General features: G+C 45.0%; 1 protein-coding gene across 2 annotated transcripts in view; it reads left to right on the top strand.

Moving 5' to 3' along the window:
• LOC112226696 overlaps positions 1-18,988 on the top strand; it is a 128,506-nt gene extending 109,518 nt beyond the window's left edge. Inside the window, exons 7-14 of one of the 2 annotated variants that reach the window (XM_024391184.2) lie at positions 1,607-1,863; positions 10,977-11,113; positions 12,488-12,609; positions 14,719-14,836; positions 15,250-15,573; positions 15,958-16,162; positions 16,496-16,961; positions 17,580-18,988. In XM_024391184.2, coding sequence (XP_024246952.1) covers positions 1,607-1,863; positions 10,977-11,113; positions 12,488-12,609; positions 14,719-14,836; positions 15,250-15,573; positions 15,958-16,162; positions 16,496-16,961; positions 17,580-18,575 — 2,625 coding nt within the window. In that variant the 3' untranslated portion in view covers positions 18,576-18,988. The other variant, XM_024391185.2, reaches the window with a different exon arrangement.
• The last annotated feature ends 236 nt before the right edge of the window (positions 18,989-19,224 follow it).

Below are 19,224 nucleotides of genomic sequence, written 5' to 3'. Positions count from 1 at the left end.
TGGGAGAGTGAGAGTGGGAGAGTGAGAGTGGGAGAGAGAGAGAGTGGGAGAGTGAGTGAGAGAGTGGGAGACTGAGAGACTGAGAGAGTGTGAGTGTAAGAGTGAAAGAGAGAGATGGAGAGAGAAAGCAGCATAGGATGAGGAAGTGAGACAGAAAAAGGGAGGTGGTGGTTGTGATAAGTGCTTTCTCTAAGCCTGAGCGAGAGAAAGAGATGAGTGTGTGTTCTGGGTGTCAGAGATGGACCTCTACACACTAGGATGGGAGTGGAGACGGTGATGGAGTGCATGGGAGAGAGGGAGGGCGGGAGGAATGAAGGGAGGGGGAAGGGAGGGAGTGGGTGATAAGTGTGTGTTCACAGTGTAAGTGACATCTCTCCTCCTCAGACAGATTGTCTCTCTCTCCCTCTAATGGGATCCTGTTAGAGAACCTTTCTCTCTGTCTACCCCCTCACTCCCTCTCTCTCACTCTCCCTGGCTCTCTTTCTCTCTCTCTCTCTCTCTGACATTTCCCTTTTTCCTGCTTCGAAATCTTTCCGGTATTGCCTATATTTCAATATCTGTGCCCTTCAAATCCCCTTTTCTCACTGCATCGTTTTTAATCAATCTCTGTCCTGTTAAGATTACAGATTTCTTGTAAGAGAATGCAGTTCTTAACAACTGTGAGAAAAATAAAAAAAAAGAGGGGAGATCAGAAAGAAGAGAAAAATATCCATATTTTCCTCCAAGAGGGACATTCAAAGATAGTTTTTTTCACTCATGCGTTGAATATTGCTCATACCAAATCACTCTATTTATTCCTAGTCCAGTCCAGTCTGCATGTTTCTGCCAATCATACTGTCTCCATCCAACATTGGCATGTAAGAAGACCTCAGAACGCTGTTTTTAACCAAACCCAGCCGTGTCGCTCTCCAGAATGTAATCAAGGTAGGGCTTTGCCCTCACTAGCAATCACCTCTCCTGATCTGATCAGAGACGAGCTCATTCCTAGAGGAACCCTCCTGCTAAGAGAAACCACAATGAGCAGCCAGCCAGAAAGATAGACAGGCAGACAGTCATAGCGTCTCAGCAGATGCCAGATTCAGACGAGATTGGAGCTGTATCACGAAACCCTCACAGCTTCCTACTTGTCTGACTACATCTGTGAATGTAATAGCATGGGTACATGATATGCCTGTACGTAACCAGGTCAATGCATCATACTTGATGCTGATGCTTAAAGTTTCTACCTCTGAATAAAACATACGTTTGCGAAATGTCAATATGATTTTATTTTCACAGTCAAGGTGAGCTTATTGCATTTGTATGGAAATGTGTATGTTTCCACACCATACCCAGGAGCATACATGAGAATGTGAACACATTAACTCCCGGTGTTGTAAAGGGAAAGTGTGACACAATATCACTTGGCAATGTTACACTACAGAACCAACATGTAGTTACTGTAACCCCTCTCTCTCTCTCTCTCTCTCTCTCTCTCTCTCTCTCTCTCTCTCTCTCTCTCTCTCCAACCAAATCAAATCAAATCAAATAGTATTTGTCACATACACATATTTAGCAGATGTTATTGCGGGTGTATCAATAACTGTCCCTCACTCCCTCTCTGCAGGCTGTGGACTATGAGAGTCGTAGCTCCTACTCTTTCTCCGTGGAGGTGTTGAACCCCATGGTGGACCCTCGTTTCCTCCGCCGTGGGCCCTTTAAGGACCGCGCCTCCATCCGGGTGGCCGTGCTGGACGCAGACGAGCCGCCCCGCTTCTCCCGGGCTCGCTACCGTATGGATGTGTCGGAGAACTGCCCTCCCGCCTGCACAGTGGGACGGGTTAGTGCTGTGGACCCTGATACTGGACTCACCAATAACATCAGGTACTGGACTAGAGTGGATCCTATACAGACCAGGGGAGAACTTCTGTCCCCTCTCATTGAAGGCCTGAAGTTCAAGGCCGACCGGGATCCTCCATTATAGTGAACCGGAAAACCTCAATGGGAAAAGGGCCATCTTTGTATAAATCAGGGATGGGCAACTTTGATGGGGGTGGGGGCTATCATGAGGGGCCTCAGTATCCATACCCACACATACTCAGAGCCAGCCTTAGTCTTTTGGGGGCTCTAAGTTAAATATAGGTTTTGGGGCCCCCCACCTTGAAAGCAAAACATTTCAGCGGACTCTTCTTGCAGTTATAATTCTATACATTTTGTCATGGGGCGGAGAGAAATTTTGCAGTACAAGTATAGATAGCTGTACAAGTTTAGATAGCTGGCCGCTAGACTAATTTACCAATCTCATTTTCTTTTTTGCTGATATGGGCTAATTTTGGAACTGCCAATGACTGACATAACAAGAGAAAAACCCTGACCGAGGGTCCACCCTGGTCGGCCTTCAACTTGAGATCCTCAATGAGAGGGGTCAGCACTGAGCTAGCCTGCAACGTTAATTCCCGGACTAGCTCAAACTGCACGTTATATCTTGAAAATATTCCCCCATGAGATGCCATCTTAGTCGCTAAAATCAACTTCCTTGACTTCAAGTGCACTATTCAGGCTTCACATAGAAATGAATGGTGTGACGTCATTGATGGGTTTATCCACTTATGTATGCCATCTATGATATAGACAGACAGACTGAAAGACAAACAAGCATGTGCAAACGCACACATGCACACACTAAGAAAGGTGCAAGGCAAAATGATCTTTATATGTACAGTGCCTTCGGAAAGTATTCAGACCCCTTGGTGTTTTCCAAATTTTGTTAAATTACAGCCTTATTCTAAAATGGATTAAAAATATATGTATCCCTAGTCTACACATAATATCCCATAACGAACCAAGCGAAAACAGTTTTTAGAAATGTTTGCAAATCTATTAATTTACATAAGTATTCAGACCCTTTGCCATGAGACTCGAAATTGAGGTGCATCCTGTTTCCATTGATCATCCTTGAGATGTTTCTACAACTTGATTGGAGTCCAGCTGTGGTATATTCAATTGATTGGTCGTGATTTGAAAAGGCACACACCTATCTATATAAGGTCCTACAGTTGACAGTGCATGTCAGAGAAAGAAAACAAGCCATGAGGTCGAAGGAATTGTCCTTAGAGCACCGAGACAGGATTGTGGCAAGGCACAGATCTGGGTACAAAAAATGTCTGCAGCATTGAAGGTCCCCAAGAAAACAGCGGTTTCCGTCATTCTTAAATGGGAGAGGTTTGGAACCATCAGGACTCTTCCTAGAGCTGGCCACCCGGCCAAACTGAGCAATTGAGGAAGAAGGGCCTTGGTCAAGGTGGTGACCAAGAACCTGATGGTCACTCTGACAGAGCTCTAGAGTTCCTCTGCAGAGATGGGAGAACCTTCCAGATGGATAACCATCTCTACCAATCAGGCCTTTATCTTAGTGGCCAGACGTAAGCCACTCCTCAGTAAAAGGCACATGACAGACCTGCTCCAAAGCTCTCAGGACCTCAGACTGGGGCGAAGGTTCACCTTCCAACAGGACAATGACCATAAGCACACAGCCAAGACAACGCAGGAGTGGTTTCGGGACAAGTCTCTGAATGTCCTTAAGTGGCCCAGCCAGAGCCCGGACTTGAACCCGAATAAACATCTCTGGGGAGACCTTAAAATAGCTGTGCAGCAAAGCTCCCCATCCAATTTTACTAGGCAAGTCAGTTAAGAACAAATTCTTATTTGCATAGGAACAGTGGGTTAATTGCCTTGTTCAGGGGCAGAACAACAGATTTGTACCTTGTCAGCTCGGGGATTCAAACTTGCAACCTTTTGGTTACTATCCCAACACCCTAACCACTAGGCTTCCCTGCCGCCCTGATCTGCAGAGAAGAATGGGAGAAACTCCCCAAATACAGGTGTGCCAAGCTTGTAGTGTCATACCCAAGAAGACTTGATGCTGTAATAGCTGCCAAAGGTGCTTCAACAATGTCCTGAGTAAAGGGTCTGAATACTTATAAAAATGTTATGTTTCCATTTGTCTTTTTTAAAATAAATTTGCGCAAATGTATAAAAAAAAAACGTTTTGCTTTGTTATTATGGGGTATTGTGTGTAGATTGATGAGGAGGGGGAAAAAACAATTTAATCCATTTTAGAATAAGGCTGTAACGTAAAACAAAATGTGGAGAAAGTCAAGGGGTCTGAATACTTTCTGAAGGCACTGTATGTTCTCTTCAGAAATGCTTATGTTGCCTCTGTTGCCTCCCTGTTGTGCAGTCTGTCTTTGCATCTTCTCTGCTGTCACTCTGTCTGTCTGTCACTCCAAAGTGTTAATTGCTGTTTTCTTCCTATGTCCACTGCACTCACCTCTGACCTCTCTGCATAGCATCCTTTCCCCACAACACTGGTATCAGAAGACCACACTGCCAGTGCTGGGCCCAGCAGCATCCTAGTTGTGAATGAATAAACACATTTATTAGATGAAGAAGAACAATTACTAAATAAATGCCTAATAGATGAGCATTGGCTCATAATACCTTGTGAAAGCCTTACTACTAATATTGCTGTAATACATGTCCCTCCCTATCCTAAGGGTTAATTATTATTACATATATAATATAGAGCCAAAATATAAATTAACTGGTAGTACATGCGTCAGTGTCTCTCTCTCTCTCTCTCTCTCTCGCATGCACTTTCTCTCTGGTTTCTCCCTACGTCCACTACACTTGACTGTTGCAGCTGAGCTGTCTGTGCTGTTAAGCCTAGAATAACTGGGACCAGGGGAACACACTACACTGGCTGTGCTGTGCCCAGCAATATCCTAGCCTAGGTGTACCTTGTTGAAAGTTCATTTGTGGACTTTCTTTCCTTCTTAATGCATTTGAGCCAATCAGTTGTGTTGTGACTAGGTAGGGGTGGTATACAGAAATTAGCCCTATTTGGTAAAAGACCAAGTCCATATTATGGCAAGAACAGCTCAAAGAAGCAAAGAGAAACGACAGTCCATTACTTTTAAGACATGAAGGTCAGTCAATCCGTAAAATGTCGAGAACTTTGAAAGTTTCTTCAAGTGCAGTTGCAAAAACCATCGGGCGCTATGATGAAACTGGCTCTCATGACGACCATCACAGGAAAAGAAGACCCAGAGTTACCTCTGCTGCAGAGGATAAATTCACGTGAGTTAACTGCACCTCAGATTGCAGCTAAAATAAATGCTTCACAGATTTCAGGTAATAGACACAAATTCAACTGTTCAGAGGGGACTGCATGAAACAGGCCTTCATGGTCGAATTGCTGCAAAGAGACCACTACTAAAGGACACCAATATTAAGAAGAGACTTGTTGGAAAAGCGCGTTCCTCATGAAGCTGGTTGAAAGAATGCCAAGAGTGTGCAAAGCTGTCATCAATGCAAAGGGTGGCTACTTTGAAAAATCTCAAATATAATATATATATATATATATATATTAATATATATATATATATATATATATATGTATTTCATAGTTTTGATGTCTCCATTGTTATTCTACAATATAGAAAATAGTACAAATAAAGAAAAAACCCCTGACTGAATATGGGTTTGCAAACGTTTGACTGGTTCTGTATATTAGACAAGAAGAAAATCACGGAATAAATGCGCTGTAGATGACCATTGGCTTATATAATACATTTTAAAAAGCCCAATTATCAATTTAAAAGTAGTGCATTTCAAGTGTTCCTCCCTGCCCACATAGCTAAGTGTTTACAGTGCCTTCAGAAAGTATTCATACCCATTAACTTATTCCACATTTTGTTGTGCTACAGCCTGAATTCAACATGGATTAAATATATATATTTTTATCTCTCACCCATCTGGACACAATACCCTACAATAACAAAGGGAAAACATGCTTTTAGAAATGTTTGCAAATGTATTCAAATTAAATACAGAAAATACTTCTGTGTCTTTTTGGGGTAAGTCTCTAAGAGCTTTGCACACCTGTAATTGTACAATATTTGCCCATTATTCTTTTGAAAATTCTACAAGCTCAGTCAAGTTGATTGTTGATCATTGCTAGACAGTCATTTCCAGGACTTGCCATAGATCTTCAAGCCGATTTAAGTAAAAACTGTAACTAGGCCACTCAGGAACATCCAACATTCTTTTTATCCCAAAAAACTTCGTAGTCCTTGCCGATGGCAAGCTTACCCAATACGTGACACAGCCACCACCATGCATGAAAATATGATGAGTGGTACTCAGTGATGTGTTGATTTGCCCCAAACGTAATGCTTTGTAATCAGGACAAAAAGTACATTTCTTTGCAACAAACGGGATGCATGTTTTGGAATATTTTAGTTTTGTACAGACTTTCTTCTTTTCACTCTGTCATTTAGGTTATTATTGTGGGGTAACTACAATGTTGTCGATCCATCCTCCGTTTTCTCATATCACAACCATTCATCTCTATAACTGTTTTAAAATCACCATTGGCCTGGTGAAATCCCTGAGCAGTTTCCTTCTTCTCCGACAACTGAGTTAGGAAAGACGCCTGTATCTTTGTAGTGACTGGGTGTATTGCCCCAATTGACCTTTATACATGTGTTTAGCAAAAAGCACTGTATAAATGTCGAATAGATGGCTATTGCCTTACCTACATAAAAGCCAATCTAATGGCTTGTTAAACTATTTTGCTGGTAGCCTAGTATCTAAATGTTCCTCCGAATCCCCCCTTCACTAATTAGCCTACTATAATAGGTATGAAATATATTTCATACAATATACAGACGAATTATTAGGCCTAACTGGCAGCACTAGGCTACATGGTCTGTCAGTGTACGTAAATGTGTCTTTCTCCTTTTTCTTCCTACCTCGACTGCACTACAGTAGCTTATCTGTCATTTATCACAGACAGAGCACTCAAACCAGCAGAGCCTGAACTTGTAGCGAATAAGTTGTTTCATTTCACACATTCAGCAGCATCAGCCTCAAGTGCTTCTTTTTTTTTTTGCTCTCTAACTTTTTCGGCAAAACACCTTTCCGTTTTGACTGAGTGACTGACACAGTGGCGATTTTAGCATATAAATCTTGGTGGGGCAAACCAATTGTTTTTTTTAAATGCATGCCAGGAAAGCCACTACACAACACAACACTAAACAATACATGAATTGCACTATAACGTTGACAAATGGTGCCCACAAACTGTTAGGGCCTACATAAAACTGTCCCAACAGCAGAGCTTTATTTTCAGCACCATGTAGTGAATCCTTACCACTGCTACACCTGGCTATCAGCAGAGCCTTGTCTGGCAGCGAAATAGTTTATTCAGCCTCGTTTACTGCCTTTTAAAAAAAACATAGCTGATATGGCTGACTTGCTTAAACAAATGTGTTTTTTCTACTGACAATTGAGATGTACAAACTAAGGCATAAGGGGCAATCCATAATTTTCGATTAAGACAATAATGAGCGAGGTAGGACAGACTTTTGAAATGTACAGCGACAGAATTCAGAACTTGGGCCGTTCTTACAGTGTTCTCCCTGTACCCCAAGTCAGAACTGTATGATAAATAAAGGGGGCATATAAGCAGACAATGAAATCTCTTACAATATTTGATGATGACAATTCTCTAAAACAGGCTCTAGGCTACATGTGCACCACCAAGTCAGAACAGTAGGCTAAGTTATGAGGGGAAAAGGGAGCAAATTATTAGGGTGAGGCACATGGGCTCCTAACAGCTTTCTACACAACATACACTTGGTATTACTTTGTTAGCTACAGTATGCATATCTCCATGACATATTACAAAATATATGCAGCAGCATGAAATACCTTTTTGGACTCACCTTGTTGTGCTGTGCTCACTTGAATAGGATGATGGTGCGGCAGTCCTTCTTGTTGGCAAATTTTGTCATAAAACTTTGTCATCAAAGTCTGGCATTCTCTGGATTTTATGGCGCTTTCAAGACAACTGGGAACAAAGGCGAATCATGACGTCAGTGATCTTCAGGTCGGAGCTCTAGAAAGAGGCTTCAGTTCCCAACTTACAAATCCGAGCTGGATGACCATTCAAAACGTATTTTCCCAGTCGGAGCTTGTTTTTTTTTTGCGAATTCCCAGTTGTCTTGAACTCATTGAAGTCTGATATTTCCCAGTTCCTAGTTTCCAGTTGTTTTGAGCGCGGCAGAAGTCATGCTGGATTGACAGCATGGCCAATGTTTAATGTTTATACTTTTAAGCTTGGAAAAGAGACCCTTAAACCCAGACTTGGACCACACACCCACTCCACTGTATAGCAGGCCACTGATTCCTTCCAAACCACTCATTGTTGAATTTGCAATTTACAACTTGTGTAATGTTTATGTCCAATGGCCTATGAGCACCGTTAGATTTGATCTATAATTTCTCTTCATATGACAACGATTGAGAAGGATTTTCCAATAGATTGTCGACTTGATTCATGATGATGACTGCTAGCTTGCTTGCTAAGATTTTTAAAGTATGATGTTGACATGATCAGTCCAATCAAAGCTACGGTTGATATAATGTAATTTTATATTGTTTTATCTGTGTCCAATGACCTTGAGCCTTAGTGGGCATGAATTCTTGAGCTCTCCCTGTAGATTTTGCAGTGACGTAGTGTCCCCATGAGTGACAGAACACTGAGCCCATCCTGGCACAACTATTTTATTTTATTTATTTAACCGTTATTTAACTAGGCAAGTCAGTTAAGAACAAATTCGTATTTACAATGACAGCCTACCCTGGCCAAACCCAGACACCGCTGGGCCAATTGTGCACAGCCCTATGGGACTCCCAATCACAGCCAGATGTGATACAGCCTGGATTCAAACCAAGAATTGTAGTGATGCCTCTTACACTGAGATGCAGTGCCTTAGACCGCTGCGCCACTAGAGGACATTACCAACCCCCACGCTCCGTATTTTCCACTGGCTGCCACAGAAAGTACTGAGCTAGGCTGAAACACCAATCAGAAAACCATTGCACTGATTAGCGAAACGCTCAATATGGATGATCATGACAACATGACAATTATGACAAAGTCATTAAAAAAACTGGCTCATGGCCTCCTGACCATGTCCATTTTTTAAAGTGTTATACAGTGCCTTGCGAAAGTATTCGGCCCCCTTGAACTTTGCAATCTTTTGCCACATTTCAGGCTTCAAACATAAAGATATAAAACTGTATTTTTTGTGAAGAATCAACAACAAGTGGGACACAATCATGAAGTGGAACGACATTCATTGGATATTTCAAACTTTTTTAACAAATCAAAAACTGAAAAATTGGGCGTGCAAAATTATTCAGCCCCCTTAAGTTAATACTTTGTAGCGCCACCTTTTGCTGCGATTACAGCTGTAAGTCGCTTGGGGTATGTCTCTATCAGTTTTGCACATCGAGAGACTGAAATGTTTTCCCATTCCTCCTTGCAAAACAGCTCGAGCTCAGTGAGGTTGGATGGAGAGCATTTGTGAACAGCAGTTTTCAGTTCTTTCCACAGATTCTCGATTGGATTCAGGTCTGGACTTTGACTTGGCCATTCTAACACCTGGATATGTTTATTTTTGAACCATTCCATTGTAGATTTTGCTTTATGTTTTGGATCATTGTCTTGTTGGAAGACAAATCTCCGTCCCAGTCTCAGGTCTTTTGCAGACTCCATCAGGTTTTCTTCCAGAATGGTCCTGTATTTGGCTCCATCCATCTTCCCATCAATTTTAACCATCTTCCCTGTCCCTGCTGAAGAAAAGCAGGCCCAAACCATGATGCTGCCACCACCATGTTTGACAGTGGGGATGGTGTGTTCAGGGTGATTGAGCTGTGTTGCTTTTACGCCAAACATAACGTTTTGCATTGTTGCCAAAAAGTTCAATTTTGGTTTCATCTGACCAGAGCACCTTCTTCCAGATGTTTGGTGTGTCTCCCAGGTGGCTTGTGGCAAACTTTAAACAACACTTTTTATGGATATCTTTAAGAAATGGCTTTCTTCTTGCCACTCTTCCATAAAGGCCAGATTTGTGCAATATACGACTGATTGTTGTCCTATGGACAGAGTCTCCCACCTCAGCTGTAGATCTCTGCAGTTCATCCAGAGTGATCATGGGCCTCTTGGCTGCATCTCTGATCAGTCTTCTCCTTGTATGAGCTGAAAGTTTAGAGGGACGGCCAGGTCTTGGTAGATTTGCAGTGGTCTGATACTCCTTCCATTTCAATATTATCGCTTGCACAGTGCTCCTTGGGATGTTTAAAGCTTGGGAAATCTTTTTGTATCCAAATCCGGCTTTAAACTTCTTCACAACAGTATCTCGGACCTGCCTGGTGTGTTCCTTGTTCTTCATGATGCTCTCTGCGCTTTTAACGGACCTCTGAGACTATCACAGTGCAGGTGCATTTATACGGAGACTTGATTACACACAGGTGGATTGTATATATCATCATTAGTCATTTAGGTCAACATTGGATCATTCAGAGATCCTCACTGAACTTCTGGAGAGAGTTTGCTGCACTGAAAGTAAAGGGGCTGAATAATTTTGCACGCCCAATTTTTCAGTTTTTGATTTGTTAAAAAAGTTTGAAATATCCAATAAATGTCGTTCCACTTCATGATTGTGTCCCATTTGTTGTTGATTCTTCACAAAAAAATACAGTTTTATATCTTTATGTCTGAAGCCTGAAATGTGGCAAAAGGTCCCAAAGTTCAAGGGGGCCGAATACTTTCGCAAGGCACTGTATGTATAAATGTTTTTCGTTTTTTGGACCCCCAATAAAATGGTCCGGCCCTTCTGGCATTTGCCAGTATTGCCAGACGGCCAATCCGCCAATGAACGGTAGTTAGAACCTTCATTGAGATATTTAGATAAGTCAGATCCACTTCAAATGAGTTCGTATCGACTACGATAATTTGCGATAGTAATTCCCCGGCCATTTATATCCTCTCATCCTTATCTTCCTCTTTCTCTCTCCCTCTCTTCTGCCCCTCTCTCTCTCTCTCTTGGTCCCCTCCCACCTCCCCATCTCTCCATCTCTCCCAGGTTCTCTATTGATCCCCAATCAGATCCAGAGGCTCTGTTCCGTATCACCCCGGACAGCGGCCTCATCACCACGGCCATGGAGCTGGACCGTGAGCGCGAACAATGGCACAACATCACCATCATCGCCACACAGAGAGGTCAGAGGGCACAACTTTGTCATCATTTAGGGCTAGGAGTTTTTCCCGATCACTTGATCTGACCAGGATTAACTCTACACTAGCTATAGTCTACCTTTTCACCCTAGTCATTACACCTATAAACCCTCATAAAATGAAGTCGTAGAGAGCTGAAATACAATACACTCTACTAAGCAGCTTTACTTGATATGTCTTAATGGCTTATATTAGCTACACAGTGCCAGTGGTACTATCAGTAGCAGCACTGTAGTGCCCCAATGCTTCATTCATGGTGATAGTAGCAGGGCTTATAGCAATGTTAGCACCGGGTGTGAAATGAGGGGAAATCAATGGAGGGCAACCACCTTGGATGGGAGACAGCAGATCCTAATTAAACTACCATTTCCACCAGCTAAGAAAAATCCCAAATGATCCCCTTAAAGTCATATCAGTTAGTGGTAACACCTTAGTACCAACAGTAGTGGTTAGTGTGGTGACAGTGCTAGTCTTTATTTAGGCAGTGCTACTGGCCGGCGTTGCAGTGGGTCTTCAGTAGTTGTAATGCTGCTGCCAGAGTTGATTAATGAGCTCCATAGAGTAAACCAGACCGTTGGAGGCGGTATCAGTATTGCTAACTGTCTCTTCTCTCAGTGGCCAGAGGCAGCCTCTCTCCTCTGCTCTCACTGCCTGCCACGACACTAGGAGCTCATTGCTTGCAATGTGGACCTAAGGCTTCCTTCCATAACATGGTGTTACTGCTCAGAGTGTGTGAACACAGTCCAAAGAGACTGCCCAAAAGTGTGTGTGTGTGTGTGTGTGTGTGTGTGCGTGTGTACGGGACTCATGTGAGCAGTCCAAACTATGAGTCAGTGCCTTCCAAAGTGTGTGTGGGTGTGTGAATGCAGTGTGGACTCCGTCCCAATCCATTTAAACTGCGCCCTGATATAACTGCTTTGCATGAATGTCGGCTCTCCTTACGAGCATATTGTCATTGTTTGATGCTGGCGCTTTGAAAAGTCGGTTTGATGTGGAAAGAGAGCGATGCTTCTGCATTGCTTGCTGTTTGGGGTTTTAGGCTGGGTTTCTGTACAGCACTTTGAGGTGTCAGCTGATGTAAGAAGATATAAATACATTTGATTTGATGGAGGCCCTAATTCCAATGCTCAATCTTAAAATACAGCAATAACCCCCAGATTCAGCCAGATTGATAAAACATCACATGACAAATGCTATGTTTACATTAGATTCAAACCAAATCTATTGAAGGCAGCCATGTAGGCTAGGTCACGAGGACACCTTAGCAGATTGATCAGCAGAGTTGAGATGCGTTGGCCACTCTGCGGTCGTGAAATGCTCTCTGTAGTGGCACAGATGTCCCTGGTTCCTCTCCCCCAGACAACCCCAGCCAGGTGTCCAGAGTGGTGGTGACCATAGAAACGCTGGACCTGAATGACAATGCTCCCGAGCTGGACAGAAAATACACAACAGCCATGTGTGACTCATCAGCCACCGGACAGGTCAGTCAGAGAGAGAGTGGGTGTGTGTGTGAGTGTGTGTGTGTGTCTGTGTGTGTGTGTGTGTGTGTGTGTGTGTGTGTGTGTGTGTGTGTGTGTGTGTGTGTGTGTGTGTGTGTGTGTGTGTGTGTGTGTGTGTGTGTGTGTGTGTGTGTGTGTGTGTGTGTGTGCTGGCGTGCATGTGTAAAAAGTCTTTGAATGTTCTTGTCGATTCCTTCGATCATTTCGTCCACGCTTCCGTCTTTCTGCCTCTATTTCTGTCTTGCTTTTTCCACGTTGCCATGTTGTCTCTGTTCCAGTAATTTGTTGTCTTTGTCCGTCTGTTCCTTCTCTCTCTGTTTGTGTTTATTACCTCTTTTGTGTGCCTGTGTCTTTGTTGTTCTGTCTCACGATCTGTGAATCTACAGGAACCGTCTTGCAGGGAAGTAATCCATCAGCCAACTGTTGTAAACTGAACAAAAATATCAGCGTAACATGTAAAGTGTTGGTCCCATGTTTCATGAGCTGAAATAAAAGATCCCAGAAATGTTCCACACGCACAAAAAGCGTATTTCTCTCAAATTTGGGGCACACATTTCTTTACATCCCTGTTAGTGAGCATTTCTCCTTTGCCAAGATAATCCATCCACCTGACAGGTGTAGCATATCAAGAAACTGATTAAACAGCATGATCATTACACACGTGCACCTTGTGCTGGTGACCATAAAATGCCACTCTAATGAAGTTTTGTTAGACAACACAATGCTAGAGATGTCTCAAGTGTTGAGGGAGAGTGCAATTGGCCTGCTGACTGCAAGAATGTCTACCTGAGCTGTTACCAGATAATGTAATATTCATTTCTCTACCATAAGCTGCCTCCAACGTCATTTTAGAGAATTTGGCAGTACATCCGACCGGCCTCACAACCACAGACCACATGTATGGCGTTGTGTGGGCGAACGGTTTGCTGATGTCAACGTTGTGAAAATAGTGCCCCCTAGAGGCGATGGGATTATGGTATGGGCAGGCATAAACTACGGAAAATGAACACAACCATGTCAATTTGACATTTCTCATACCGTGATGAGATCCTGAGGCCCGTTCTCGTGCCATCTGCCATCAAGTCATGTTTCAGCATGATAATGCACGGCCCCATGTTGCAAGGATCTGTACACAATTCCTGGGACCTGAAAATGTCTCAGTTCTTCCCCATGTATCATGCTGCATGAGGCAAATGGTGGTCACACCAGATACTTACTGGTTTTCTGATCCACGCCTCTACCTTTTTTTTAAGGTATCGCTGACCAACAGATGCATATCTGTATTCCCAGTCATGTGAAATCCATAGATTAGGGCCTAATGAATTTATTTCAATTGACTGATTTCCTTATATGAACGGTAACTCAGTGAAATCTTTGAAATTGTTCCATTTATTTTTGTTCAGTATGTAATGTCATTTTCTAAAGACATTAAAACAGAGAAAATAAAGTTTCTAATGTATAAACCCTTTCAAAATGAGAGCCCTTAGCTACTGCATAACTCAGAAACTTTCTAACATCTTAATCCTGGTCTGAATCACTGCACTAGCACTAATGCACTCTAAAGTCCATTAAAGAGGTATGTTGTATTGCCTGTTCTCCACAGGCAGTATTTTAAGCGAGTCCCAATGGTTTAAACTGAGATAATATTCACTAGATCGAATAAGATCATTTATTTTCTAAGTGCATCTTCACAGTCGGAACCCAGGCTTAGTAGATTGTATACGGAAAGCCAACCCAGTCATTCCCTCCTCTGTTATGGCTAGATATACTTTAATTACTTCCTACTTGGTATTAAAGGTTTTATCTAGCAGTCTGTTTGTTTTGATTAGGTAAATGCTGAACTCTTGCACAGGGATGTGGGCGGTAGCTAAAGGAATGCGTTGTTACAAAGTACTCTTTCTCAATCTCTATTATTTTTCTCATATCCCCCTCCTATCTCTTCTACCTCTGCTGCTATCTATCTTTCTCTTTTCTCTTTCTCTTCTTGTCTGTGTGTCTCTCTCTCTCCGACCTCCCCCCATCCTCCCTCCACCTCCCAATCGTTCCTCTTCTGTGTCTGGTCTCACATTCTCTCTTATCTCTCCCATTCAGGTGGTGCAGGTGTTGCGTGCGATTGATAGAGATGAGGGAGGGAATGACAGCGCTGTCTATTTCAGCATCCCTCCAGAGTCCAGCGTCGCCTTCAACTTCAGCATCAGGGACAGTGGAGGTGTGTATAGTCTCTCTCCCTTTCTTTCTCTACGTCTCTCTCTCACACACACGTCCCATCTCGCTCCCCCCGCTCTGTCGGGCCCCCTCTCTCCCACACACACTCCTCTCCCCCCTCTTCTCTCTCCGTCTCTACCTATCTCCTCTACCATCCATCTCACAGCCTACGTGCCTTCAAATGTTTACATCTTTTATCCTCCTCCCCTTTTGTTTCCCCTGTTGTTTACCTCTGCCTCTACTCTACATCCATCTTTTCCCAATGCTTTCTGACACATCCTCTGAGGGAAGCTGTGGGAAGCTATGGGAATAACGTTATATAGTAGAGATTTCTTTCAATTCAATTCAGTTGTGTTACTTGTGTTTTTTTTACCCCTCTAATGTTGTATTTCCCTCTGTCTCGCTCTCTTCCTCCAGGCCCCACCGCCACTCTGTTGCTCTTGTCGCCCCTGCAGCCCCTCTCCCGCTCGTCCTCCTCCTCCCTCACGCTGCACGTCCCCCTGGTACTAAGGGACGGGACATCTGGCCTGACCTCCACCGGGACGGTCACCGTGTCCGTTTGCCCCTGCCTGAGAGGAGGGGCCCGGGCTGGGGAGAAGGAGAGGCAGGAGAGGCAGACGGAGGGAGACTGGGAGTGGGAGAGAGAGACGGTGTGTGTTCCCCAGCAGTCCACCTCTCCTTCCCCTGGGCTTAGCACCGCCGCTCTGCTGGCCATCCTGGCCTGTGTTGCCACTCTGCTGGGTAAATATACTCAACCCTGGTCTCAGAGACCCAGATCCACAGGGTGTGCACTGCAGGCTTTCGTTACAACACACTAGCACACCGTATCCAACCAATCAAGACTTAATGATTAGTTGGTTAGTTATTCTACTGGGAAACACAAACCTAATTTACATCAAATTGCATTGGAATTTTACTGGGAATGACCTCCTGAATACCTACGTCGTTCCAATTCCAATGTGACTGGGTTAGTACAGTACACAGTGTATCTATGTCTGACTGGCTGTGGCTCTAAGTCAATTACTGATTTTAGCATGCAGGGCAGAGATATGCTATACCAACACTCTAATCTGCCCCTTCCAGTGTTTGTTTACTCTCTCTCTCCCTCTCCCTCCCCACCCCCAGCGGTCAGTGCCTTGTCCCTGTCCCTCCGCCGTCAGAAGCGGGACTCTCTGTCCCCCCTGGAGGAGGACGATGTGCGGGAGAACATCATCACCTACGACGACGAGGGTGGGGGTGAGGCCGACACGGCCGCCTTCGACATTGCAGCGCTCCAGAGCGCCCCCCACAGCTCACGCAGGGTATACCGCACCCTGGACAGCAGGAACATGTGAGTGTGTGTTTAATTGAAAGCTGTCCTGGGAAGAAACAAAACTCCAGTCCTCAAGAGTTCTCAGGAGTCTCTCTAAGACTGTATTGATCCACTTAGATCAGTTATTGCCTCAAAACTAATCAGCCTCTAATCTAAAAATAAGGAGGAAAACTATGACACTTTATTCTACACTTTGTTGGGAACCACTAACTTCCACTTTCCCTCAAACATGGTCTATTGTGCTGTGTGATATATGTCTATGTTATGTTATCCCTCAATGGCATTTCTTTCCGTGTAAAGCTGCTGTAACATATAGTCTAGCCTTGTCACACCCTATCTTCTACCCCCCAGACGCTACTCCCAGCACGTCCAGGACAAAGCCCAGTCTTACAGCTGGGCCCAGAACCCAACCCTGGACCCGGCCTACTCCGGCCCTGGAGGGCCCATGTACGGCCGCCTCTGCTACAGCAGCCATACCTTACCTGTTCTCCGACGTACTCCAGGGAGCCAGTTTGAGCCGGGCCTGGCTGAGCTGGCCTACCGCTTCCCTGGGGGCCAGCCGGACCACTCGTTGGTCATCCAGAATCAGGGGGCCATGGTGGGGGCCCTGGAGCCAGGGGCCGTGTACATAGGCCCAGCTGAAATGAGCAGCAGAGAGAGCAGAGACGGAACGGGCCCACAGAGCGGGGTTAGCACCTCAGATGGAGGAACACCGCGGACCAATGACAGCCAGGAGAGAGGCGGAGGGGGAGCTATGAGCAACTGTACAGAGAACAGCAGCGAGCAGCAGAGCCAAAGTCAGGACTCGGTGGACTTGGTAAGAGACAGACACTGTATATCACAATCAGTGAATAAATGTTATCATTTGGTATGCTTATTGCACTGCTGATTAAACAGGGTTCTGAGGGGAGATGATGATGAATATGTATGTTTTTTTATTTGATATATTTGGATTTAAAGAAGCTTTCTGTCCTTTCCTTTTCTAACGTTTTGTCTCTTGATTTTCTCCTCCTTCTTCATCCTCCTCTCACAGTGCACTATTAGCTCTTTCTAGTGCTCAATTAACCTCTGCTGCTTCTCTTACCTTCTCAACTCTGTTTCTCTTTCACTCTGCATCTTGCGCGCTGTCTGTCTATTCTTCTTCTGTCTCTCTGCCTTTTGCTTTCTTCCTTCGCGGCATCTCCTCTCTCTCCCTCATCCTCTCCCTCCCTCTCTGTTTCTTTCTTTTGGCCTTTTACTTACGCTCCGGCTATCTGCTTTAATTATTTCTCCAATTCATCTCTCCATTCGTTCCCTTACAATTCTCTCTCCTCTCAACCGCAATATCACATCTTGTTATCCTTTATCTTCTACTTCCACTTAACAGCGCCGTTCCCTTGCCCTGCCCCTGTCCCTGACTGACCCTCCTCCTCCTCCTCCTCCACGTCCCCTGCAGGTCCAGTCTGAGACCCTCCCCCGGGAGAGGGAGCACAGCCTGGTCCTGACCCGCTCTGGCTCCGCGGTTGGTCAGGGAGGTGCCTGGGTGTGTGACTCGGCCACCCTGCCCATGGCGGGCCGCAGAGCCTCCCGCGCAGGCCTCTCCCCCAAACGCTCCGGCTTAGCTGAAGGAGGTTGCTCTGGTGGTGGAGGTGGAGGCCCTGGGGCGAACGGCCCGGACAGCAAGTCTCAGCAGTCAGCCGCCCGCAACTACACCAGTGTCCTGCAGGGGGAGGCAGCGGGACAGAGGCAGGACTACCCTGGGAGCATGGGGAGGGGAGGGCTGGAGATTGGCAGCAACTTTGTGGTGGCCAGGCCGGACAGGGAGGGCGGAGGGATATCTCTGACTGGCACTTCTTGCGGGGGGATGTACCCAGAAGGGTTCATGGCTGACTGGCGGGACAGGGTGGGTATTGGGGCATACATTTTAGGAAGAAGGGATATGACCCCCCAGATGCTGCCCTTCCCAGGGCAGCCCAGGGGTGCATATGGGGGCATCATGGGGTACGGGGCAGGGTGGGTCCCAGGGATAGAGGCAGGGAGAGGGGGTCCAGTACCAGGTGGTCACTCCTTGGCCCTCAGGGTGGGTGAGTTCCTCCGCCTTCGTCTGGCTCAGGTCACCTTTGACCCCTCGCAGCCTCCCTATGATTCAGTGCAGGTGTACGGGCTGGAGGGCACAGGGTCACGTGCAGGCTCCCTCAGTTCGCTGGAGAGTGAGGGAGAGAAGGATGCAGAGAAGGAGGAGTGGGGAGGAGGACTGGAGGAGTGGGGTCCACAATTTCAGGAGCTAGCCAAGCTGTTCCGAGATAGGGAGAAAGAAAAACAAGAGGAGATGGAGAAGGATGGGGAGGGAGGGGTGGAGAACAACAAAAAAGAGGCTGAAAAAGAGGAGGGGCAGAAAGAGGAGCTGTCTGGAGATGAGGGGAAAGACAGAGAGGGAGAAGATAAAAAATGAGAGAGAATGAGGGAAGGGTGGAAGAATGATTAAAAGGCAAGCAGAGTTAGAATAATGGGAAGAGAAGTTAACGGAGAGAGAGATGAAGAGGGAGAATAATAAAAAGAGACAGATAAAAATGAGCCCAGGGAAGCAAGGGCAGGGGAGGGAGTGATTGATGTAATTTAAAGCAATAAGTGGTGAAAGGCTGATACGTGTGAGCACAGATACTGAGACAATGTGCATGATGTTTCTCCACTAAGCAGCAACAATTTGTTAAGTGGTCTGGACAAAGAGAAACAACTTAAACATCCGAGACAGGATTTTCATTCAGCTCTACATTTGTAGAAATAGAAAGAGGAGACAGGGAGTGAGCGAATGTGTTTCTTTGTTTGCATGTGTGTGGGATGAGGGTGTGTATGTGAGAGAGAGAAATTGGAAACAAATTATTAATATTTTTTATTTTTTTGGGGGGTGGTGCAAGCAAAACAATACATTCAACAAGGAAGTATGGAAAATTAGGGCACCACACGGAGGAGAAGGGGACATAAGATGACCAAGACAGAGGGATAGAGAAGAAAGACAAAGAAGGAGAGAGAGAGAGAGAGAGAGAGAGGGGAAGAGAGATGATTGTGCAGAAACTGTTGCATTCACACTGTCCGCAGAGGCA

Source organism: Oncorhynchus tshawytscha, linkage group LG28 (genome assembly GCF_018296145.1).
Source record: "Oncorhynchus tshawytscha isolate Ot180627B linkage group LG28, Otsh_v2.0, whole genome shotgun sequence".
Taxonomy (NCBI): Eukaryota; Metazoa; Chordata; class Actinopteri; order Salmoniformes; family Salmonidae; genus Oncorhynchus; species Oncorhynchus tshawytscha.
This window is presented reverse-complemented; position numbering and strand designations above follow the sequence as displayed.